The sequence below is a fragment of the Giraffa tippelskirchi genome, chromosome 7 (genome assembly GCF_054371585.1).
Source record: "Giraffa tippelskirchi isolate mGirTip1 chromosome 7, T2T-mGirTip1v1.2.pri, whole genome shotgun sequence".
Lineage (NCBI taxonomy): Eukaryota > Metazoa > Chordata > Mammalia > Artiodactyla > Giraffidae > Giraffa > Giraffa tippelskirchi.
In genome coordinates, this window is record NC_137281.1 from 9,054,266 (window position 1) to 9,076,443 (window position 22,178).

The following is a 22,178-nucleotide window of genomic DNA, read 5'->3' on the forward strand; positions in this document are numbered from 1 at the left end:
CTGACGGCTGACCATGCACTAATCAGGTTGGAGCCTCAAAAAACCCACGATGTGTTTAAAAAAAAAAGTCTGGAAATTAAGCAAACATTCCTAACACCAACTAGAGGATGTCCTGGTTAAAGCCCCTAAAATACAAAGAAATAATTGTTATACTTTCTTTACATACAGTTCTCCACTTTTGCTGCGAAACAGAATTTTGGGCACACAGCCAGACTACTAACACATTTCAATACCATTAATGTTTCCCCCCCACACCCTCAGGAAACTCAAAATATGTTAATCCAACATATATAAAGATCATTTAACATGTGAAAATACAAGTACCAGAAAAATAAGCTGGCAGCAGCACTATTCCAAATTTTCAAACAAGTTTTATTCCCATACAATTCAGACTTTTTTTTTTAATGTACACAGGGAACATGATTCTTCTTAATGCAAACAATAATTTACGCCCTGTCTCGACTACACTGAGGTGTAACATCACTGCTGTTGGAGCTGGCCGAGGTGGGCTCTTGGGCAGGAGGTGCGGGCAGTCACCTTGGAGCCTCGAGGAGTCTGCAGCCAGCAGCCGGTGGAAAGACGGCTCCGGGAGGTGACAGGACATTGGTGCAGACCCCTCCCTGCCCCAGGCCTTCTGCCATGGGATCACCAGCAGATGTGACCTAGGTCTCCGGCACACAAGACTCAGTCGTCCTTTCACCTAAGCATGAATGCACGGCTTGAACCTGCCAAGCAACAGGAGGGCAAGACCTCCGTTCACCGGCTGCGGGAACTGGAGGCCCTGGGGGCGAGCGCCATGGCTGTCTCCAGCGGCCAGCCCAAGTCCCTGGAGCCTCCTTCTCCTGGGAAGACAGCCACTGGCCGAGCAGAGCCGACACCTGAGACAGCCCCCAGGCAGTGTGGATCTCCTTGCAGGAGGGGACGGGGGAGGGTGCAGGTGGAGAGGAGCTCGGATCACAAGTGCTGCAGCGAACTGGCTTGACCTCCTGGCCTAGGGGCAGGCAGCCCACGAGGGCTGCCCCCTCCACAGGCAACCGACCTGTAGGGACGAGCGGAGGCACCTGTAGGGACGGGCGGAGGCGTGCCCTCCAGCCCCTCTGGCCAGGGTGCTGCTCTGAGGTCACCCTCTGCCCACCCTGGCCAAGATACAGCCTGCTAGAAGAACCTCACCCGCGGCACATGTTCAGCCTGGAGGTAAACCCGGGAAACAGCATTTCAGCATTCCTCCTTGAAAGGTCAAGTGTTGGGAAGAACTCGACAGAATGCAGGAACAAATGCACTGTGATACCCACATGCAACACAGCCAAGAACTGAGGGCAAATTCACAAGGCACGGCCCCAACCTGGGACCGCTTCCTTCCGTGAAGCCTCCCTCCAGAGCCAGCCTAACATTTAGTCAGGGCTGTTTACTTCTGGCCTCGGGGTCTGCACTGTCGGGGACCTAAAGAACACTGGACGGGGAAGAGCTTCCGGGTGCCCCGTATTTCACTGCGGGGCAGGGAACAAGTCCTGTACCCCCACCAACAGGCTTTCCCACTTTGGCCAAGGCTAATTAACACCCGCCCTTCCCTCAATTCCTAGAGCTGTGGTGCTGCTCACATGAGAATGACCTGTGAAAGAACTTTCTAGAGCTTAGCACACTAGATGAATGGGTGGAGTGGGCAGAGTTCCCGTTAAGGTCGGCCTGCCCTCGCACACACCCACTCTCCTTCATGGGTCCCCCTGCAAGTGCCCACTTGGTCCAAATACCGACCACTCCCCGCCCCCCAACTAGCACTGGTGCTGGTGGGAATGCCAGCTCGGAACGACCAAGAAATGTCCTCCAAGCCCAAGCCAGTCTGAGAAGCAGAAAATGAGAAGTTAAGAGTCAGCAGAGGAAACACAGAGGAACCCCTGGAACTTCCTGTCCAACTGTGGCTCTTTGGGAGCGAGCCACCAGTCCCCATCTGCGGTTAAAGCCCTGGCAGGATTCTGGGGGGCAGGCCTGAGGGGCCCCTGCAGCCGCCCGGGCTGGCTAGCAGGGGGCGCTGTGGGACCGGAGGAGACCCCTTGGAGATGTGGAAGCCTGGTCTCCGCTACTCCCACAAGGGTTAAGGGTGCAAAGCACAGGTGTCCACCCTTACTGTACCCTTTCTTCTTCCAGAAGAGTCACCTACCACTCACAGAACTGCAGTCTCAGGGAAGGGGGCGTGGGAAGGCAGGACAGCTGGGGGCTCGTGAAGTTCCTGGTGCCGAGCCAAGGTTGCAGGTGGTGGTGTGGCCCAGGGTGCCAACACAGAGGTGGCAGCATAGACTGGGCCGTGGGAGGGAAGCAAGCCTCTTCTCTTCTGCTTTAGCTGACACATGGGACGGTGGCCCCAGGCCACTCTCACGGCTTCCCTTCCACCCCCACCCAATACCTTGATGGGCTGCCTGGGAATATGCGAGCATGACCTAGGAAAAGGCTGAGATTAGTCAATGGAGTAATTTGCGCATCTGCCTGGGACTCAGCACTGGGGCAACTGCAGGGCTAGAGAAGCAGGAGTCTGCCGACCTCAAGTCAAAACTAAGCAACGTCCCCCTCCAGCCAAGCCCTGACCGAGAAAGCATCAGATACAGATCCGCCAGAAGAGATGAGGTCTGGCATCCGACATTTACGTTAAGACGTTCATGTACCTTAGGTTTTCTGACTTGTGTCCTTAAGGAGGCGGTAAAACGCGCTGGGGACATGTAGTTTTTCCAAGCACCTTATTTTGCCGTACAAGACCTAGAGACAGTGCGACATCCAGCTTATCCAGAGGAAGAGTCAGTGAGCACAGGGCCGGGCCCACCCTCCAACAGCCAGCGGGAAGCGTCTGGGGCCAGGGGTGGCCGAGACTGTTCTGAGGCGTCTCTCCCTTTGTCAGGCTGCCTGGCGGAGGCGACCCAGGGCGGCCTCGAACATACCACAGGTGCTGCATCTTAAAGTGCAAAGAGACCTGGAGGGCTGTGCAGGGCTGTGTGGCGGGCGGGCCTCCGCCCCGCGCCCAGGGTACCTTGGTCAGGCTTCTCCCCTGCGGAGGCCACAGCCCAGCCATGGGACGGGGGCAGCCGTATCTGTAGCAGCCTTAGCAGGGTCGCTGTCTGGGGGTGGGGTGTGGTGGAGGGGGGCATGAGGAAGAGGGTTCTTCCAGGGCCAGTGGAAAGGCCAGGAAGGGCGGGGGAGGCCATGGAGGATGGTGACGGGCAGGCATGCTGCCTCGTCCTGACTGACGGCCTCTGTACCGGCTGCTCCTCTGGGCGCTGACGGCCGGGGAGCAAGAAGGCCGGCCCTGCACAGCACCAGCCATCGTCACATGCTGGGAGTCCCCTGACACGGCCCACTTCCCACGGACAGCCCTGCTGGCCAAGAGGAAAATGATTCTACTTCAACACCAAACACGCAGAACCAAACCCGAAGTGCCTGCGGGCACCTCCCGCCACCCCCACCCCGTGCACGCGCGCAGGGGGCGGTGTTCCCGCAGCACTCCAAGACAGGGGTCTCCCCAGCTCTTCCTGCCAAGGGCTCGAACTGTATGCTTGGGGTGGGGGAGGGGGATCTAGTGACAGGACGTAAGTGGGACCCCAACAGGCTCTCAGGCAGCCACCCCTGGGCACCCGTCTTGCTGTCACAAAGACAAGGGTTGCCCTCCACTTGTGTGCCTCTTGGCAGAGGTGGGGAGAGAGCTTCATCTTGAGGTCTGTAGTTTTCTTCCTGTAGTTTTTCTTCTTTTTTAAAAATTATTGGGAGAGGGATGTCTTTCCATTTTTCTTCCAGTGTTCCTTTGTTTTAAAGGGAATGGATCCCCATAGCCTGTGAAGTAGGGCAGGCGCGGACGGGGGCGAACGCTGGCCACACTCCCTGGTCCAGGCAGAGCTGCGCTCCCTCTGTCCTGACCCGCTGGGCAAACGCCCTCATACGGGGGCTGTACCTCAGGTGGCAGAGCCACGGCCCACGTGTTCCCAAAGAGGCCGCCGGACAGGCCGTGCCCCCCAGGGGTGGGGTGCGGACCACAAGTGGGGAGCGTCAAGCGCAGCAGAGGGACGTGTCCTTGTGAGGGGCTGCTGGCCCTGCCCTGGGGCATCCGGACCTCAGGATCTCCTCCTCCTGGCCGGGCCCAGGTTCTGCCCAGCGGGCGGAGGCCCCGAGGCTGGTGTGCACAGAGGGCGGGGAGGGGTCCGGGGAGCAGTGAGGGTGTGGAGGGCCCCTGCCTGCCTCCTTCAGTCCTCAAAAGGGTTCATGTCACAGGTCAGGGCTCCCGCCACGGCCTGCGGCCAACCCCAGGCCTGCAGTGCTGGGCGCAGGGCACCGGCTGGCCCAGCCTGTGGCCTTGTCGGCTGCGGCTAGTGCTGTGGGCTGGAGAAGGCGAGATGAGAGGGGGACCCTCCCCACCCCGCCCCCGCAGGCCTGGTTCTGTTCAAGGCCCAGTGCCACCCCATCAAGAGAGAAGACCTTGTCTCCTTCAGCCCGAGGCCTCGGGGGCTCACAGCGTGTGTTCGGCTTGAAGTTGGGAGGGGAGCAGCGGCTGCATTGGGGACTGGGGGGTGGGTGGAGGCGACTGGGGGGGCGATGGCTGACTTGTGACGGGTGTGGAGGTGAGGAAGGGCACGGTAGAGGCCAGGGCAGAGGGAGAGCTGGGCGTGGCGCCAGGGGGTTCGCTGATGGGCCGGTTGTGGAAGAAGAAGGGGCACTGCTGGATGAAGAGCTCAATGATTGTCTGGTAGGTGCGCGTGGCCGTGAGGGCGTCCATGGTGCTGAAGTCGGGCCTCATCAGGGTGGGCCAGAAGCAGATGGACAGGTTCTCACTGGTCATGAGGTTCACCTTGTTGTTGTGGCTGACTCTGTGGGCGACACCAGACTCGAGGTCAGAGCTCCGTGGCGGGCCTGGTCGAGGCTCTGGCCACCTGTGCTCACGGTCACCGCCTCCCCGGCTGCTCTCCTGCCCCCAACTCCCACCCCGCAAGTTGAGAACCGAAGAGGCCCCAGGCCTGGGAGTCGAGGCCCGAGCTCCCCTGGCCCCGTCCTCTGATCCAGTGTCTTCAAGCGGCTCTGAGGCCCCAGCTTGGGGGACGCCCCCGACCAGCCCTGTGGGCGGGCAGAATGCCCTGGGCTGGGGACTCTCCCCTAGGCCCCCGAAGTGGGGGACACTGCTCTGGCTGCACAGAAAGGCAGCGTCTGTCCCATACCAGGGTTCACGTAACACCACTCTGTCGAGAGAGGAACAGGTCTGGCTGGAAAACAACCCTACTCTGTGGGAGTAAAGGTGGGAACGGACCGTGGCTCCCTGCACGTGCTTGCCTGGCTCCTGTGCGCTCTTTCCCACAGGACACCTGTCTGGGCCCAGTGCTTGGTCACACCGGTCAGGGAGTACGGATCCTGGAGAGCGAGCTTCGGGTGGGCGGGGGCCGTGCAGGCCCCTCTCAGACAGAAGCAGGACAGAGCCTGAGGAGGAGGAGCCAGCACCCGACAGGCCGAGGACAGAGCCCTGCTCAGCTTCATCCTGCGGCCGACTGGCCCTGACTGGAGGGTTTCCAAGGAGGGAAAGATAAACAGCAAGCCCTGCAACGTACTTGTTCAGGTGAGAGATGACGTATTTGAAGACTTCATGGTTCTCTTTTGGAAACTTCTTGAGTACCTCCTTAAGGGCGTGTAACTTCTGCTCCCGGTCATTGATTTCTGAGGAAAGAGAAAACCAAGACCAAGGCTGATGGGCCTGGGGCTCAGATTAGGTACTGGTCCTGGGCAGCGGGGGAAGCGGGCCACGCACTGTACCTGCTCAGAGGGCAGCCCAACCTCATCCTCTTCCCAGAAGCCATGCCCCAGGTGGGCACATTTGGCAGTGGCGTGGAGCCAGGGCCAGGCCCACCTCCATGTCCCAGGCCCCTGCTCCTGAAGGGGGGCACTGTATGCCCAGGGCTTCCTGGCCCCCATGATCCAGAGATTCTTCCATGAAGGGCACCATTCTTTGCTCATCTGGTTGCCCCTGGAGACGGGCATCCCGATGCAGAGCGCCTGCTGCTTCCTGAGCAGACGGGTGAGCGCTGCCGCCTACCCGCGCCAATAGTCTTGGGAGGGAGGGAGGGAGTCACGAGACCAGGGCTCTGTCCTGTCCCTAGTGTCAGAGACCCTCCACGCATCTGCCCTTTGGAAGAGCTAACGGAAAAAATGGTGGGGAATTCTTACAGAGTTCATCAAAAGGACTACGTGTCCCTTTCCCCCACTGCCGCTCATAGCTGGCCCATCATGGAATCCTTATGTCCTGAGACAGGGAAAAGCTAGCCCAAATGAAATGCTTCATTCAAGCCAGGCCTGCTTTGGCGAGTCCTCATGATCCTAGGAGGCTGGGGCTCTTATCACCTCACTTCCAGGATAAGGAATCTGAGGCTCAGAGAGGTGGCAGCAATCAGCCTTTTTGTCTGGGAATCAGACCCTGCCCAAATGGCTGCAGAGTCTGGGTGGGGACCACCATGCTTCCTGGGGTCTTGGTGCCCTCTCCCTGAGCGGACCTGGCCTGCCCTGGAGGGGACAGTCGGCCTGGACTAGCAAGACGAGAATGGTCTGGGGCCCATCTGGTCGAGATCTGAGTGCGGCCACTTGTTGGAGCTGAGGCCTATCTCTAGGACCCCAGGGCTCATGAAGATTACAGGAGGACCCCGTGAAGAGACGGTGCTGGTGGGTGGGGGGACAAGGTGTTCATTAACAAATACAGTGGCGCCTAACTGCTTTGGGGCACAGGCTCCTGTGGGTGGATGAACACTCCGGATCCCCGTGTACAGATCTGCCTACATCCCTGGAGCTTCCCAGACTCTCCAAACCCATGTGTTCTTCAGCAAGCCTGTGGCCTCCTAGTTAAGGACTCCTGCAGAAAGTGACATGCCCTAGAGGGTCACTGTCTAGGCAAGCGGGTATGAGGAGCCTCAAGCTAGACTAGGAAAGACCGATGGAACATAAACGGTGGCAGGAGCAGTGGGAGGAAGGGTCATGTGGTCTGGAGCCTGTCTGTGACACCAGCCAGCTGCGAGACCTTGGGGACATGACTCTGAACGGCCGTCTCCTCATCTGTAAGAGGCTCAGGACAGCGCCTCCTTCACTGGGCGACACCACACCCTGAAATGCAGCGCTCACAGCCAGACGCATGCTCAGCACCTGGGAACAAGGCTGAGACTCAGGGAACCAGTGGAAGAGGAGGCTGCAAAGATGGCCAGGACGGGGCTACTGAGAGCAGAAAACCGGCAAATGTTTAGACTTGAGTGTGTGCCTTGATAAAAACAGTGTTTTGGTAACCTAAACCCCACAGGAACTAATTATGTGCTGCCATTATCAGCTTCATTTCTCTGAACCCAAGATTTATTTTAAGGGCTCAACGTCAAGGGCACACTTTTTTTTGTCTCGCCTTGAGTTTCAAATCCCTTCACTGTTAAATTTCAATAAAAAGGAAAGAAGTAAACTGCTCAGGGTGGGAGCGGGGCTGGGAGGAAGAACAACTGTCCCGGAGAGCTCGAGAAGCATGCGTATGGCACGGAGTCTCACTTAATAAACCAACTGTGCCCTCTTCCAGATGTAAGCTTGGCACAGGCCTCTCCTAGGTGCCTGCACGACAAAAACACAGCTGTGTTTGTTTTAATCAAGCATTTGAGCAGCAGCACCTTCGTGTAAGAGCCCGGCCTCACCCGTCCTTCTGGCTGGAAGCAGGAAATGGGGCCAATAATGTCACTGCCTGCCCGGGATGTCCCCTCTCCTTCCTATCCACTGGGCAACAGGACGGCTGCCCCTTCTCTCTCTTCCTCGCAGGGGTGGGGGAGTGGAGATTATAGAGCCTGCGTGGATGGAAGTTCGAGGATCACCCTCAGGCACGCCAGCCTCCCTCCACCTCCTGGTGTAGTGGGTCAGCGAGGTGCCTAAGCAGGACCTAGATGGCCGCGCGCCCTGGGAGCGTGGAGGGAGACGGACTGTCTCGTCCTCCCCGCTAGCCACGCAGGGCAGGTGCTCTGAGAGCCGGGAAGCATCAAGACACCGGCAGGAGGCACGGATGACGGCCAAGGGGAGCAAAGGGAGGCCTCCCAGCACAGGAACATGGCCACCTCGAGGACGGCCTTCTGACTTGTCCTGACTTGACTTCCTGCATGCAAACAGAGCCCGGAAGTGTTGAGGGACCCGCTATGGGCTCCACCTGGCAGTCTTTTCACGGCAGTCCCGACACCAGTGGCATGTCGCCCGAGGGCTGGAATGTTGGTGGGGTGATATTCCACAGGTGCTCTCTGGGCAGCCCCCATCCAAGGGGAGGTGGCGCCAATGTGTCCCACACGCTGCCTGGAAAGCCCACTCCAGGGGGAGCAGCCAGGCCACGGGGCTGGTGAGGGGAAAGGGAGGCACCCAGTTCTGTCTCCAAGCTCAGCACCCCTGCTCTGATCACCTGCCTGCCGCCAGGCTCTGAGCCCGCCGCCAACTTCAACAATCCTCTTCGAAAGGGGTGAGGGGCTCTGCAGGGCTCAGGCCTCCTCAGCTAGCATATCGTCGTTTTGAAATTAGGTATCTATCAACTGAGACGGCATCAGCAGAGGCGTTCGGAGGTCAGCTGAATCAAGACGAAGTCTGGACAGAGACCAGGGAATGTGGAACTCAGGCCCCAATAACAGGAGGAAGAGGAGGGCAGGGCCAGGGGCCATACCCTTCGCAGTGTACAGATAAACCCAGGCTCCAAGAAATAAGAATAGCAGGTCCAAAGTCGCACGAACTGGTGTCGGGGGCCCAATCCCAGACACTGGTGGCGCCCCGGCCGTGTCATCCCACTGCCACCTCTGGCTGTCAGCCAGGCTCCGGGCTGGAATCTCAGCTCTGTCCTCGAGGAGAACTCCTGATGGATTCTGACCACCTGGCACATCCACACCATCAAGAAGGCAAACCACCGGCTTGGGTCCCCCCTCCATGACACACACTGGCACCCACGGCACCAAACCACTCAGGCTGAACTCTCACTCTGCTGGGCCCAGAATGGAAGCATCAGGGTGCCCTTCTGGAGGTGTGACCTTGCCTGTCCAATAACCTGTCCAATGGTCTCTGACCCATCAGACGAGGGCAGGGCCTCCACACGCGTCTGCCCACTGCCACCTGTCCCTGACCCACACAGGGCCTGGCACACGCTAGGGGTGAGAGCACCCCAGGCTCTTAAGCCGCCATCTGGACAGACAAGCGGAAGCAGGACCCCAGCATCAGCACCATCACAAGGCAGCACGTGAACACCGGCCCGCCGAGCAGCCAGGCTGGTCCACCTGGAGACCGTGCAAGTCAGGCGTTTATGAACCTCCAGCCCTCAGCTGTTCGTCTGCAGCTGGAAAGGGTGAGATGATACCCTGGCATCCGGAACCCTCTGGGGTCATATATTTTGACCATCTTTTTTTTTTTTCTTGGTGGACTCATAGTTCCCTGAGCAGGGATCACACCTGGGCCCTTGGCAGAGAAGGCGTGGAGTCCTAACCATTGGACCACTAGAGAGTCCCCATCCCTTGGACAATCCAATGAAGAACACTGGTCTCTGTAGGCTATAATGTCCACACAGAACTCACAAATAGTTATGTGGGACAATGAGGCCTGGAGGGCAAGGATCCTTAAGCTCAGAGCCTCTTGGCCTGAGACAGAGTCAGCACGAAGGTCTCTGCCAGCACAGAAGACAGAGGACAGGGGGTGTGGGGACTGGCAGGACTGGAGGGATTCCAGACATGTGGGGACAGAGGTGTGGGGGTGGTCGTGAGAGGAAAAGGAGAGACTGTGGGGCAGGAATAAATGATACTGTTTCTCGAAGGCTGGGCTGAACTGTGAGGATGAGATAGAACGGAGAATCCAAGGCCCCTCTCGCTGCCTCCTGAAATCTTGGGCCTCTCTGAAGCCAAGCTCAGCGGCCATCTCTTCCACTATGGCCCAATCCCTTCCTCCCTCCTCTCTGTGCTTTCTGCCCTTCCAGCTCGGCTTGCTTCTCGCGGTCTGGCAGAGAACTTAAATGAGCACTGGGGAGACAGGAAAAATGTCTTGGCACAGAAGGTCATGCCCGGCTTGCCACTCCCTGGCAGTGTGGGCTGTGGCTGCTATTCACTTCTCAATCTCCCACATGGCATCTTGTATGTGGCCGGAAGATAACTGGTGAATAATCACAAAAGTCTTGTATTTGTAGCCACATTTCACACTGTTGTGAAATTCTGGAGTATACAAAACAATTTGATAGTGACCCTGATATTTGTTGTGATAGGATCTGAAACCATCTCCAAGCCCTGAACACACACGGATATGACAGCGCTCAGGTAGGAAGTGGAAAGAGCTGGTCAAGTTGATGTTGCCATGGAAACCCAGCCAGGCTGAGCTGATCTACTCTGGGCCTGAGAATCTTTGTTCCCTCACGTCCCTCACCATGAACTCCAGCACTGCCCGGTTGGTGTTAAGCTCTGATACACACAGCCCCACTGCTCACTCAACTCTGGCTGTGAGGTGCCATGTCAGTGAGAGACGCTCCTCTCTACCAGGTTCAAGATAACCGAGCTACAGCTGACTAGCGTGGGGCACAGGAAACACACAATGGGAAGAGGAAGCGGAAAATCTCCACCCTCTTCCAGGCTGCAGAAGCAGCAAGCAGCTCCCTTCCTCAGAGTGGATGCCGGCGGAAGCTGCTAGAGGAAGGCAGCTGATTCCCCATCAGTGACACCTTCCTCTCCTGCCCTCTGCGACCCTCCAAAAACAAAAAGATGCCATGTCAGCAATTCCCGCACAAACAATGGAATTCTTTCTGCGGGGTGCTAGGATGCCACAAGCCTCTAGATGGCGCCAAGTCAAGACAAACGCTGCGGCCAACCTCCAGGCTCCCAGCAAGCTGGGTGCCAGCCCACACTTGCTTCCTACCTGCGGCCCAGAGAGGCTTGGCTGAGGGGCAAAGAAAGCTGGCTCCGGACAGAGGACAGAGGCCTCCCATGCGTCTCACATCCAAGCCAGCCCAGAGCCTGCTACAGAAGTGAGCGCTGGGAGGACCTCCATCTCTGGAAGGCAGGACCAGAGCAGAAGCTGGTCCTGCCCTAACTCATCTGGGAGACCCAGCCTCCTGTCCTGAGCAGGCAGATGGGAGAGCAGACCAGGGGACACCACGACTGTTCTGCCAGAGCTTCTGCCCCATCTCTGTGGGCCTGGGTAAGATGGTGGCTGCGAAGGAATTCAAGCAGCTAAGAATGGTGTGCATAAACTACGAAGAGACTGTGGAAACAAACATCACGGGAAAGGCAGATCACAGCACAGAGACTCTGGGCCCTCGGCCCTGCCAGCAGTCAGATTCTGACTGGGACCCCTCCCTCAGTTCAGGGTTGGGCTTCTACCAGCACCTGTATTTCCCAAAGCCGCGAAGGGTCTACGACCCACGACTTCAAGTCCCGCAAATCTGTGCCCTCCCCCCAGTTTTTGTCCACACCATCCATCAGCTTTGTGAGTAGACCGTGTGTGCTTAGGGCTCTGTCCTTGGAGTTGGGCAGCGGCAGGGTACTAAGGTCCTGGGGTCTGAGGGACACAGCTCTCTCCTGCGGCTGCAAAGTAGCAGCTGCCTCTGGCTAAAAAAGTCTGGAATTGTCGATCCATGAAAAGCTCTGAGAGGTCAGGCCCCCTGCAGCACTACATGAAGTTCAGGGAAGGACTCCCAAGGGCAGGGTTCCCCCAGTGGGAGAGGCCCCCAGAGAGAGACAGTCCAGGGCAGGACAGCGTGCCAGGACCACTGAAAGCAGAGGTGCTCATCTGCAGCCCCGAGCGGCCACTGCAGTGTCCCCGCCCCTCCAGAGGCTCTCTGGCCCAGACCGCGTGTGCACTTCCTTTCAGGAGAGCTGGGAGGAGACGGAATGAGGAGGGAGAGGCCAGTACAGCCTTCCACCCAACAGGTCCGTGACTCAGCTGTGCCTCCAGGCCTCTCCGAGTCTCATTTCATAAATGCAAGCAGGGATGGCAACCTAGGACACCCAGGGCTAGGAAAGTTCCCCTGTGAACAAGCAAAGGAGCGAGGCTTTGCCCCAAGTCTGGCATCAAAACCAGGCTCTCAACCAGGGAGCTTTGGGGCAGCCTGCAATTTTCTTGACAGAACGAAGCACCTCTGGTGGACAAGGCCGGGGTCTAATTTGTGAGCCCCTCTGGTGTCATCTTGCTAGTTCTCTTTCCTATGTCCTTCAATCTCAGTTCCAAGAGTCAAAGTGTCAGCTCTCTGAGGGCAGGACCCGTTCTTGTGTTGCTGCACCACCCCCTTGCCCCCCGCCATTTGCCCTACAGAGTGAGCCTAGGGCGCTGCCAGGGGCCCACGAGCCAGGCAGGCTCCCGGTACTCACTGTGGGCCTCCACCAGGTCGATCTGCATGTTGTATGGGACCAGGGGGTCTGGCAGTTCTGAGAAAAAGCTCTTCATGGCCCCCGCCACGGTGTTCACTGTGAAGTCCTTCTCTGCCAAATCCAGGTTGTGATCTGAAAGAAGTTGGGAGAGTGAGGCCAGGCCAATCGAGGCTGTGCCGAAGCAAGGAACACTTGGCGCTGGGAACAAGCAAGAGAAACTTGGAGAACCAGGGGTGCTGTCCGGAGCCGGCCTGGGGCCTGGACAGGGACTCAGGGTCATCACAGACTGGACAGAAGGTGTCACCCCTGGGTGCTGCTAAAAAAAAAAAAAAAAAAAGCTCTGAGACTCACAGACACACTGACACCCAACCTGCTCAGATCAGCCTCTGAGCAGAGGAGCTGTACCCCCATTCTGTGGCACGAAACCCTCCTTGTCTGCCCTGGACATGCTGCTACCTTTCCTTACACTCTCCACTTGGGGAGACAAGAGGAGGCTTCCCTCTAAGGCCGAGTCCCTTTTCCTGGAAGGTTACAGAAATGGTACCAGCAACCCTGACTGCTGTCTCCATCCTGCTCCTTGTGGTGGTCAGGCAACCAGACTCACTTTCCTCCTGCTGGTCCCTTCCAGCTTATGATACCACCAACTCCTGTCTCTAATTTTTCTTTCCATACTTTACTGCATTTCTGATTTGTAACAAATCATCTACTGATAGATCTCAACTGTTTCCGCTTGGGAGTATCCCCTGGGTTGCAGATCCTGGCATATACACAAGTGTCTAACCTAGGGTGGCTCTGCCCTCATCCTGACCTTGTGCTTCCGATCCTTCAAGACTCACACGTTTCCCTTCCCGCTGCCGGCCAGTGGAGACTGTGAAGCTGGGTGCTGGGGGTGGGGGCGGTGCCTGCTCCCACCACACACTGGGTAGTGGCTTGGGCCTGCAGGCTTGCACAGACTGCCTGGCTGGGTCTCCCGAGGCCCAGTCACATGCTAAGTTGGACCCTACTTTGATCTTCTGCTTGCCTTCCTTTTTGGCCAGTGGCATCTGTCAAGTTTTACTCTTTGGCTTCTTTGTGTCTGACACTGGCGGGTGTGACCTCTCATCCCAGTGTGTTCAGCCCTAACTGAACCGGGTTAGGGTGGAACGGATGTGGCCATGTGGCCCTCGGCCTCTCAGATCTGACCTAGCTTAGGAGGCAGAGCGTTCAGTTTTGGGAGCCCCGGGCCCAAGGCTCAGCGCTCCACAAGACGCTCCCCCTTGCTTTGTTTCTCTCCTGCAGGACTCTGTGGGGAGGGCAGTCACGGTTGAGAGGCCCTGCCAACACAGGACTGTCACCTCAACCCAACCTTGGTGGTCAGTGCCCACCATGACCTCTGCGCGGCCCAGACCGAGGGAAGTGAGGCCTGGCTCTCCGTGAATGAGGCCCGTGCTGGGGGCTGCAACAGTGCCTGTGGATGGTGGAGAGGGGAGCAGCCTGGCTAAGCAGGTTTGCAGGGCGGATGCTTCTGTTTGCTGACAGGGGCCAAACACTCTCTCCTCCTCAGCCACACAGCCAGCACCTCTTGGCTTTGGAGCTGTGTGGCAGGAGCACCCCGGGGGGCTCTGCCGGCAGTGGCGTCTGCCTTGACTGGCTACGGCCTTACCTTGATCAAACTGTCTCTGCAGACTCTCCATCTCTGACTTGTTCCCGCTGACCCGGTAGATACCTTCAGTGCTCAGCCCTGGGGAGAAACAGGCAGGAGCCTTAGGAGCAGGAAGTGGAAAGCAGAGCAGGAGGGGGATGGGCTTGAGGGGAGAAGCAGGGGGTCCACAAGGCGCTCGTCTTGCCTCGGTGCCTCAGCCCACTCCTGCCCATTTTCTTTCTCACTTTATACAGAAACACATCAGACAAAGGTAACTTCTGTCCACATTTTGATATATACCTTGGAATTTTAATTTTAATAAAATAGAGATAATACTATGTTTTAACCCACCCTTTTCACTTACAAACTATACTGTGAACCTAACCATTAAATATTCTTTCATAACATAATTTTAAAGATAACACAGTATACAATAACTTGAAAATCATCTACTGTCAATCCTCTAGGTTTTCCCAGAAGTCCAGTGTGTATTTCTTACTTTGTGAATTTTCTATTCATGTTTTTGTTCATTTTCAAATGGAGTGGTTCTCATTTTGTATTTAATATTAAGGAACTATGTTAATGTTATATATCTTTACATTTTTTTCCCTTTCATTATCTGTCTTCTAATTTCGTGTATTGAATTTTTTTTGACGTACATAATTCAAAATGTTAGGTTTTCAAGACCAATCAGCTTCTTTATGATCTTCATTTGTTTTTATGGTTAGAGTGGGTTTTCCTGTTCCTTCTGGAACTGACTTGGTGTACGGTGTTAGGTAAGAGGAAAAAAAAAAAACACACTAAAATTCAACTAAATAACAATGTAAGAGGAGATAAAGTACCAAGGGAGAGTGGGCCCCCTGCACCCCTCGCACAGGAAGCACTGTGCAGCCTGCAGTGGACTCCAGGCGCTGTCGGTCAACTTGGCTCTCCCTCTCTCCATGAAGGAAAGTCCACTCTGCACCCCCGAGACCATGGCCTAAAGGACAATGGTCAAACCAGCCTGGGGTCCTTTCTGAAGATCATGGTTTTGAGCGACCCTGACAGCTGGAGGGGCACCGTGGAAGCATCCTGGAGTCAGGGCTGCACACCAGAAGGCAGTGTGGGCAGTGCAGAGCGGACCAGGCCTCGAAGTCAGTCATCGCTGTAACTGACGCCGCTGGAGAGGCACCCGCTGGGCGAGATAAAAGCAGTCAATCCGTTTCTGGGGCCCTGAATTGGTGGCAGGTGAACTCTGAAGATCATCGAAACAAAAGCCATCATTCCTTGGCCTAGAAGCTGTTAATTGCCCATGGGCCCTTTCACCCCAGAGACAAGGGCATTAACGGACCAGCCTCAAGGACACCCTACTGGGCAACGACTCGCTACCAAGAAGCCCCATCACTGCACGCCTCTCTCTGGGAGTTAACGTTTCCAGCGCGGTCGCCATGCTGTGCACTGGGCTACATGCTCCCCGCATCCACCACTCATTTAAGTGGGGTTCGGAAAGGGGAAGTCCTTGCCCTAAACTGCACAGCTGGTAAGAGGGGGTCTCAGTCCAGGGCCCCCACGCTATTCAGAAGGGGCGTGCCGTTTATCCACCATCAGGCTGGTGTCCAGACCACAGCCCCCTCTGCCCCCACCCCCGGAGAAACACCACATCTCCATGAAGCCCACAGGCCCTCAGTATTCTGGGCAGCTTTAGAGATGGTCCATCCCCTCCAGAAGTCAGAGGTCTGCATGGCCCCTGCTCACCATCCACAGTTAGTAATTCTACAGTAATTCTCTTTCCTCAGTGACTTTTCTACACTATTCTCAGACACTTAAAACTTTCTACCTACTGCACATCTCAGGTAACACACAATCACGTGCTTCAAAATGAAATCATCCATATTTTGACAAGCCCTGGGTATGTGTCAACAGATTCAAATCTTCACCCTCTAGGTTGAAAAGAAATCACTACACTCTTCTCTTTATCTGAATATCAGCTCCTCTAGAATACAAAGAAAACAACGGTACAAACACGGGAGCTTCAAAAGTCCTGACGGACATGTCCACAGTGCCTGAGCCCCAGCGTGGAGAGGAGCTCTCTGAACGGCAGAGATAAGATCCTGACAGCCTCAGTCCATTTACAATCTTCTGGCAACCTGCACACACGAATCCTCAGCATTGTCTCCTAATGGCCACCTGCCCGGTATCACAGGGCTGAAAACACACTGCAAATTAGCTATCTGGAAACCATCAGAGGTGCGGGCCTGCTGAAACGTCACTGGATGGATGATCAGAAAAATGGAAGCACCTGAAAGCACAAGGCCAGCTCCTCAGCACCAGCTAATCACCACCTTAGTATCTCCTGTAATCTGGATGCATGCTTCTATTATGAAATCCCACTTTAAAACAGCAATTCTGCCCTGACCTACACAACACAGCATAATGGAAGAAAGGTATCATTTGCTTGGCCAGTACAATTTTTCGCAGCTATTCATTAGACATCAATAAAATAAAAACAGAAACCTCAGAGCAGACTGCCAACCGCAGAATGCTAGTGAGACAGAGGGCCAGCAACACAGGTGAGAGCCAGGAGGCCGGTCAGAGTAAGGGCAGCTCGCCGAGGAGCCCCAGACCAGAGCAGGAGAAGGGCTAGGGTACAGAGACGCTGGGCCCCAAGCAGCGTGCATCCTGAGCCCCAGAGACTCACCCAGAAACACTCCGGGGCTGACTCTGGCTCACACCTGCCGGCAAAGAGCAGTACCTCCTTGCCATAAGGTCTGTTCCATGGCCAGAGGTCCAACTGAGAAAGCTTCAGCCTTAAGTAAGCTCTGAGGCATCTCTATATACCAGACATCTCCAAAGACCCATTATCTCGGGAACAGGCCCTGCCTTCTTTCTTTTTCTTTTTAAACTGAGCTCCATTGGCTTCTTTGGGAATCTTTTAATCTTGTGTGAATAAAAGAAGAGAAAGTTTAGAACCACCAAGGTTGCTGTCTTCAAAAATCTAACAACTTCTATTAAGAACAGTCTTGTTCTAATGACTCTAGAGAATGGAGCTACAAGAAGAATGGGAATGACAGGAAGGCAAATAGTCTCTCAACACATAATCTTAGCTACAGCTGTCACTCATTATAAAGGGCCAGAGCTTTTGAACTCCCTTCTCACTGGACAGCCATCTGTTTGGGATGCTGCTTAGAAAGATTAATACCTGGTCTAAGAAGACAGTTAATAATGACCAACCATTTACTGAATGCTTACTATATGTGAGGCATATAATGCCAAGAACATCAGTTCTCACAATATTCCCTTCAGAGAGATTATTACTAATCTCATTTTACAGATGGGAATGCCAAGGCTAAGAGGTAAAGTAATACTCGCAAGGTCAGAGAGCTAATGAATTGCAATCTGAAGCCCACCTGCTTCTGGAGCCTGAGTTCTTTTACTGTGGTGTTTTAAATCACGCGCTTTCAAACTTGAGCATGCAGCAGGATCAGGGCTGGTTATAATGTAGATTACAAGACTGCTGCACCTATGGGGTTTCAGATTCTGTTGGTTGGGGGCAGGACCCAAGAATCTGCACTGCTGACATGTTCCCAGGTGATGCTGCTGCTGGTCAGGGAGTCGTCCTCTGAGGACCCCTGTCACTCTAGAAGATGGGACAGGCCTCCAAGTCCCCCCGACTCTTAAAAAAATCTATGATTCAATAATATCGGGGAGGGGGGCAGAGAATACACAAGGAAAAATAAATACCAGAGACTTTAGGAATGAAGCATTTCCAAAAAGTATTAAAATTGGCGTCTTTTATTCGTAAACAAGGTTTTTATACATTATTTAAACCACAGCCATGTGTGACTTTTCAAAAGAACATTAAAAAAATAAAAAGGAAAAGTAAAGAGGCCTTTTTTTTTCTTCCAATAAATATTTACTGAGCACCCAATTTGGCAGATGAGCTCCTTTACAGAGCTGCAAGCTGTGGTCCTCCTCAAAAGTATTTCACCGACAAAAGGCTAGTTCAGTTCAGCTCAGTCGCTCAGTCGTGTCCAACTCTTTGTGACCCCATGGACTGCACCACACCAGGCTTCCCTGTCCATCACAAGCTCCTGGCACTTGCTCAAAATCATGTCCGAGTTGGTGATGCCATCCAACCATCTAGAGGACCCACCACCAATGGCAACCATGAGGTGTTCCCCACGGGCTAAGAACTGGCCTCTTTTTCTTCTGACTTCCCTGTCCCAGCGGCTGAGGTGCCTGTGGCACTTGGCACACTGCGGGCACCAGGAAAATGTACAAAGGACTTGCAGGAGCTTGGGAACTGGGGGGAGGCTCCACCTTCTGCTCTGGTATGTGTCCCATTCTCTGAAACGGGCAAACAGCTTTTCATTCCTGGATCCCAAGTACCTCTGCTCAGCACCGGCGCTCTTGGCCTCAAGTCTTTCCGTACTCCACTCGGGCCAGGCTCTCAGCCCTGCTCACACACACCAGGACTCAGTTCCTCCTGAGTTTCCTTTCTAGCAACAAATCAATACTTCCTCCAAGACAAACTCTGACTTGTTTATTTTTCACTTTCTATATTTAGATATAAAAGTCAGCACTTTAGTCCTTAAAGAAAAAAAAATTAATCGGTGTTGCCAATGCTCTAAAATGCCCCACAGCAGAGAGGCTTTAACTACTAAATGACAAGACAAGCTGACTTTTAAGGAAATGCAACTAATAGACCATTCTCCTTTTCTTTCATGCATCCAAGAGGTAAGCCTCGGGCAGGCTAAGTTTCAAGGCCAGAGGGCTGCTGAGAACTCACAGAGAGAAAGGAAACCCTCTCAAGTCAAGCATCAAGTCCAAATTGTCTTGAAGAGGGCTGACCTCTCTAACAGAATAAGAAGCTCCCACTCTGGGTCAAATGCCAACAGCATCTCTACAACCTATCTCCTTTTGAGGCTCCCACTGCAGCACCCCCACCATGATGGAAGGTGAAAGGGCTGGGGTGAGGCTGAGCATCTAGGCTGGGAGCCACTTACTGGCTGTGAGATCCTGGGTGACTGTGCTTCCATTGCCTTCTCTGCACCGTACAGGTGACTGTAATGAAGTCTTGGCACAGGGCTAAGGGAGGAGGTATGGTCCTAATGACCTAAGTGGAAAAGCAAGCTGGCAAGTGGAGGACACCTGAGTTGTGCCATCGGGGAGATCTCGGATGCCGACTCTTAACTTCTGCTCCTCTGAGTCTATGATGGATTAAACCCACCTTCGGAGACTACTGTAAGGAATAAATGAGATAACTTATGTAAAGCCCACTGTATAATGCCTGTCTTTTATTTTTTTTTCTTTACATTTTAACAAGCTGCAACAGCAGCACCAGTCTGCAGGCATGGCCTGCTCTGAGGACTCAGCCAAAACAGGCCAGCTGGCAGACAAGTGTTAAAAACATGCACTGGCTTCTTTTTTACTTCAAATATTTTTCCTTTAGATATTTAAATAGAATTTTTTTTTAATAGCACAAAGTTACATGTAGTTTCACTATATATTACAATTGTTTTTTTAGTAGAGAAATTAAGATATTTCGTTGAAGTTTCAATATCTAGTATTTTTTATTAATCATCTATTTTATACACAGTAGTTGTATACATGTCAGTCCCACTCTCCCAGTTCATCCCAGTCCCTCTTCCCCCTTGGTATCCATACATTTGTTCTTTACATCTGTGTCTCTGTTTCTACTTTGCAAATAGGTTCATCTGTACCATTTTTCTAGATTCAACATATATGCATTAATACACCATAGTTGTTTTTGTCTTTCTTATTCACTTCATTCTGTGTAACAGCCTCTACGCATGTGATCTCAGTTTTGATCCTGGCTCTCTCATAGCTGCTGGGTGACTGGGGAAAACCATTCAACCTCTCTAAGCCTCGGGTTCCTCATCAAAAATGGGGCTGTTTATAAATGACTATTAAGATGTTGTGCATACTCAGATTACAGGTATGAAGAGCAAGTAATACAAATGGCCGGCACACTGAAATAATAATGATGATAATAAAACAATAATAACAACAGTTAACTTTTGCTGAGGGCTTACTATGTGCCAGGCACTTTCCTCAGCTCTTCACTAGAATCATCACGGTGAATCCATCCAGTAATTCTTTGAGGTAAACAGTATTATTTTTATCCCCATTTTACAGAGAGCAGATAGCAGCTCAGAGAGGCTAAGCCCAAGGCCAGAGAGCTGGGTGTGTGGCGGGGATCAGCTCCGCGCTGGCTCACTCCATCTTGGCTGACTGTGAATTTAAATGCCAGGCTCCTCCCTCCCATGTTAACTCCCTATTCCCTTCTCCTTTAAATATCACATGTAGGCTTTATCCTATAAATGCTGGATTCATTCCGGGCTAGAAGGTTTTTCTGTTCCTCCCTTGTTTACTCACTCGCATTCATCTCCTCACTCACACCCACTCAGTGTTCTCATCTGTCAGTCGGAGGAGAAGCAGGGAGAGCCAGAGGAGAAATGCCACCTCCTCTCTGACCGACAGCAGCCAATGGGCAATGTCCGCGCTTTCTTCCTACGATGAAGTTCCACTATTGATCACAGTAAAGCAGCCCCACGAGGTCCCCTGCTGTCTTCCTGTTTTGGATGTGCCTGGAACACTGAGGGCACTCTGGCCCCCCAGCGCCCCTTTGTGAGCTGTCTTCCCCGGGTGATTCCCTTGGCAATCAAGGTCAGTTTCCGGCAGTGCCGCCCCTCCGTTCTCCCCTGACAGAACGCCACTAGCACTCTATTATGACAGCCTGAGCGGGTGCTAGCCCCACAACTGGGTCCTGTGGCGTTATAAACTTCCAATGCCATTGTATGCACACACAGCTGTGTCATAAATCTTGAGGCTAAGGAAGAAAGGAGAGAAGAGACCTGGAGAGGAAAAGATGAAAATATCACACCAGGTCTGGGGCATCATATGGCTCTAGCATCTGGCTGATCCTTTGTAAGCTGCCCGTGTACTTACTGTCGTCACTGTGAAAGAGGGCTTCTGGGTTCTGCTCTGAGCCCGGCAAGGGGCTCTGTCCCTGACCTTCAAGAAGACACATACCCCAACAGATGTGTTTAAGAAAACCACCACGACAAAGTCAACCTTAGGCCAGCCCAGAGTGGATACTGCTGGTTCTGGGCAGCCTAGGATGGAGGGGGAGAGGAGTGTGACCTAAAATTGAGGGGAGCAGACTGTACTCTGCAAAGCAGCCCTTGATATTCAGAGCCAGGAGCAGATGGGAGCCCCAACTAAGAACGTGAGTCTCCTTCAGGCTCCAAGTGTGACTCTGCCAACACACTCAAGCCCAGCGGCGTGGGGGATGGCAGTGTGACTCGGAGGCGAGCCAGTGCCACCAGAGTGCGGAGCTGGGGCTGAGGGTGGGGTGGGAGTCCTTACTGACTGAACGCCGAGCTACCAACAAAGAAACAGTTGCACTAACACACAGGTACTTACAACACACCACCACCACCACCAGCACCTCCATCAAACACTGCCAACTTCCACTCCGCAGCAGGCCCTGCGGCAGAAAAGCCCCTGAGGTCACAGGCAGATTCCGCGTAAGCATTAACGAGAGCACAGGTGAACTTCTTTTGGGTTCCTGATTCTCAGCAAATCATGAAAGGTTCAGAGATGGCACCCATCACAGCCCAGTGGCCCTCCTTTCCTGGCCTCTTTCCTCACTAAGAAAGGACACATCATAGGTTAGAGGCCTATAACACTCTGGCAGAAAATCTGATCTCAGTCCCCGCCAGGCTACAATCCTTGCACTCTGCGTCTAGGATACAATACAAAGCTGTCCACATGTGGCCTGGGGGGCCCGCACCACACCTGACCTGCTGCCCCCCACCCAACTCCAATCATGCTGGCCTTTCAAGGCCTCCTAGTGTGACTCCCCCCACTTCACTGCCTTGGAGACTTCCTCCTTCAGCTTCTGCCTCCACTTTTTTGACTGGCTAAACCCTGCTCCCTCAGACGTCTCCCCTGACCCCCAGATTAAGTCAGTTAGGAGAATAAAACTGCTTATATTTATGCAACACACATACTGGGCCAGGCCCAGTGATTAGCATTTTACACACATGATCTCCGCAACCCTCACGGTGGCCCTGTGAGCTGTATCCTACTATTACAACTACTCCCGTATGGGCTACAGAGCCTGGGTTTAACCACTGCACCTACTACCCACAAACTTTCTTTATACAGCATTGGGTACAACTTGAAAGTCACTGGACAGCTGTGTGATTGCTGAATGT

General features: G+C 54.0%; 1 protein-coding gene across 5 annotated transcripts in view; it reads right to left on the reverse strand.

Moving 5' to 3' along the window:
- Positions 1 to 351: 351 nt before the first annotated feature.
- Positions 352 to 22,178, reverse strand: part of ARHGAP35 (Rho GTPase activating protein 35) — a 115,584-nt gene continuing 93,757 nt past the window's right edge. For 3 of the 5 annotated variants that reach the window (XM_081515550.1, XM_081515551.1, XM_081515552.1), the window contains 4 exons: positions 13,975 to 14,052; positions 12,333 to 12,464; positions 5,568 to 5,673; positions 352 to 4,838 (listed from right to left, as the gene is read on the reverse strand). In XM_081515550.1, coding sequence (XP_081371676.1) covers positions 4,481 to 4,838; positions 5,568 to 5,673; positions 12,333 to 12,464; positions 13,975 to 14,052 — 674 coding nt within the window. In that variant the 3' untranslated portion in view covers positions 352 to 4,480. The remainder of the gene's footprint in view (positions 4,839 to 5,567; positions 5,674 to 12,332; positions 12,465 to 13,974; positions 14,053 to 22,178) is intronic. The other 2 variants (XR_014060855.1, XR_014060854.1) reach the window with 2 other exon arrangements.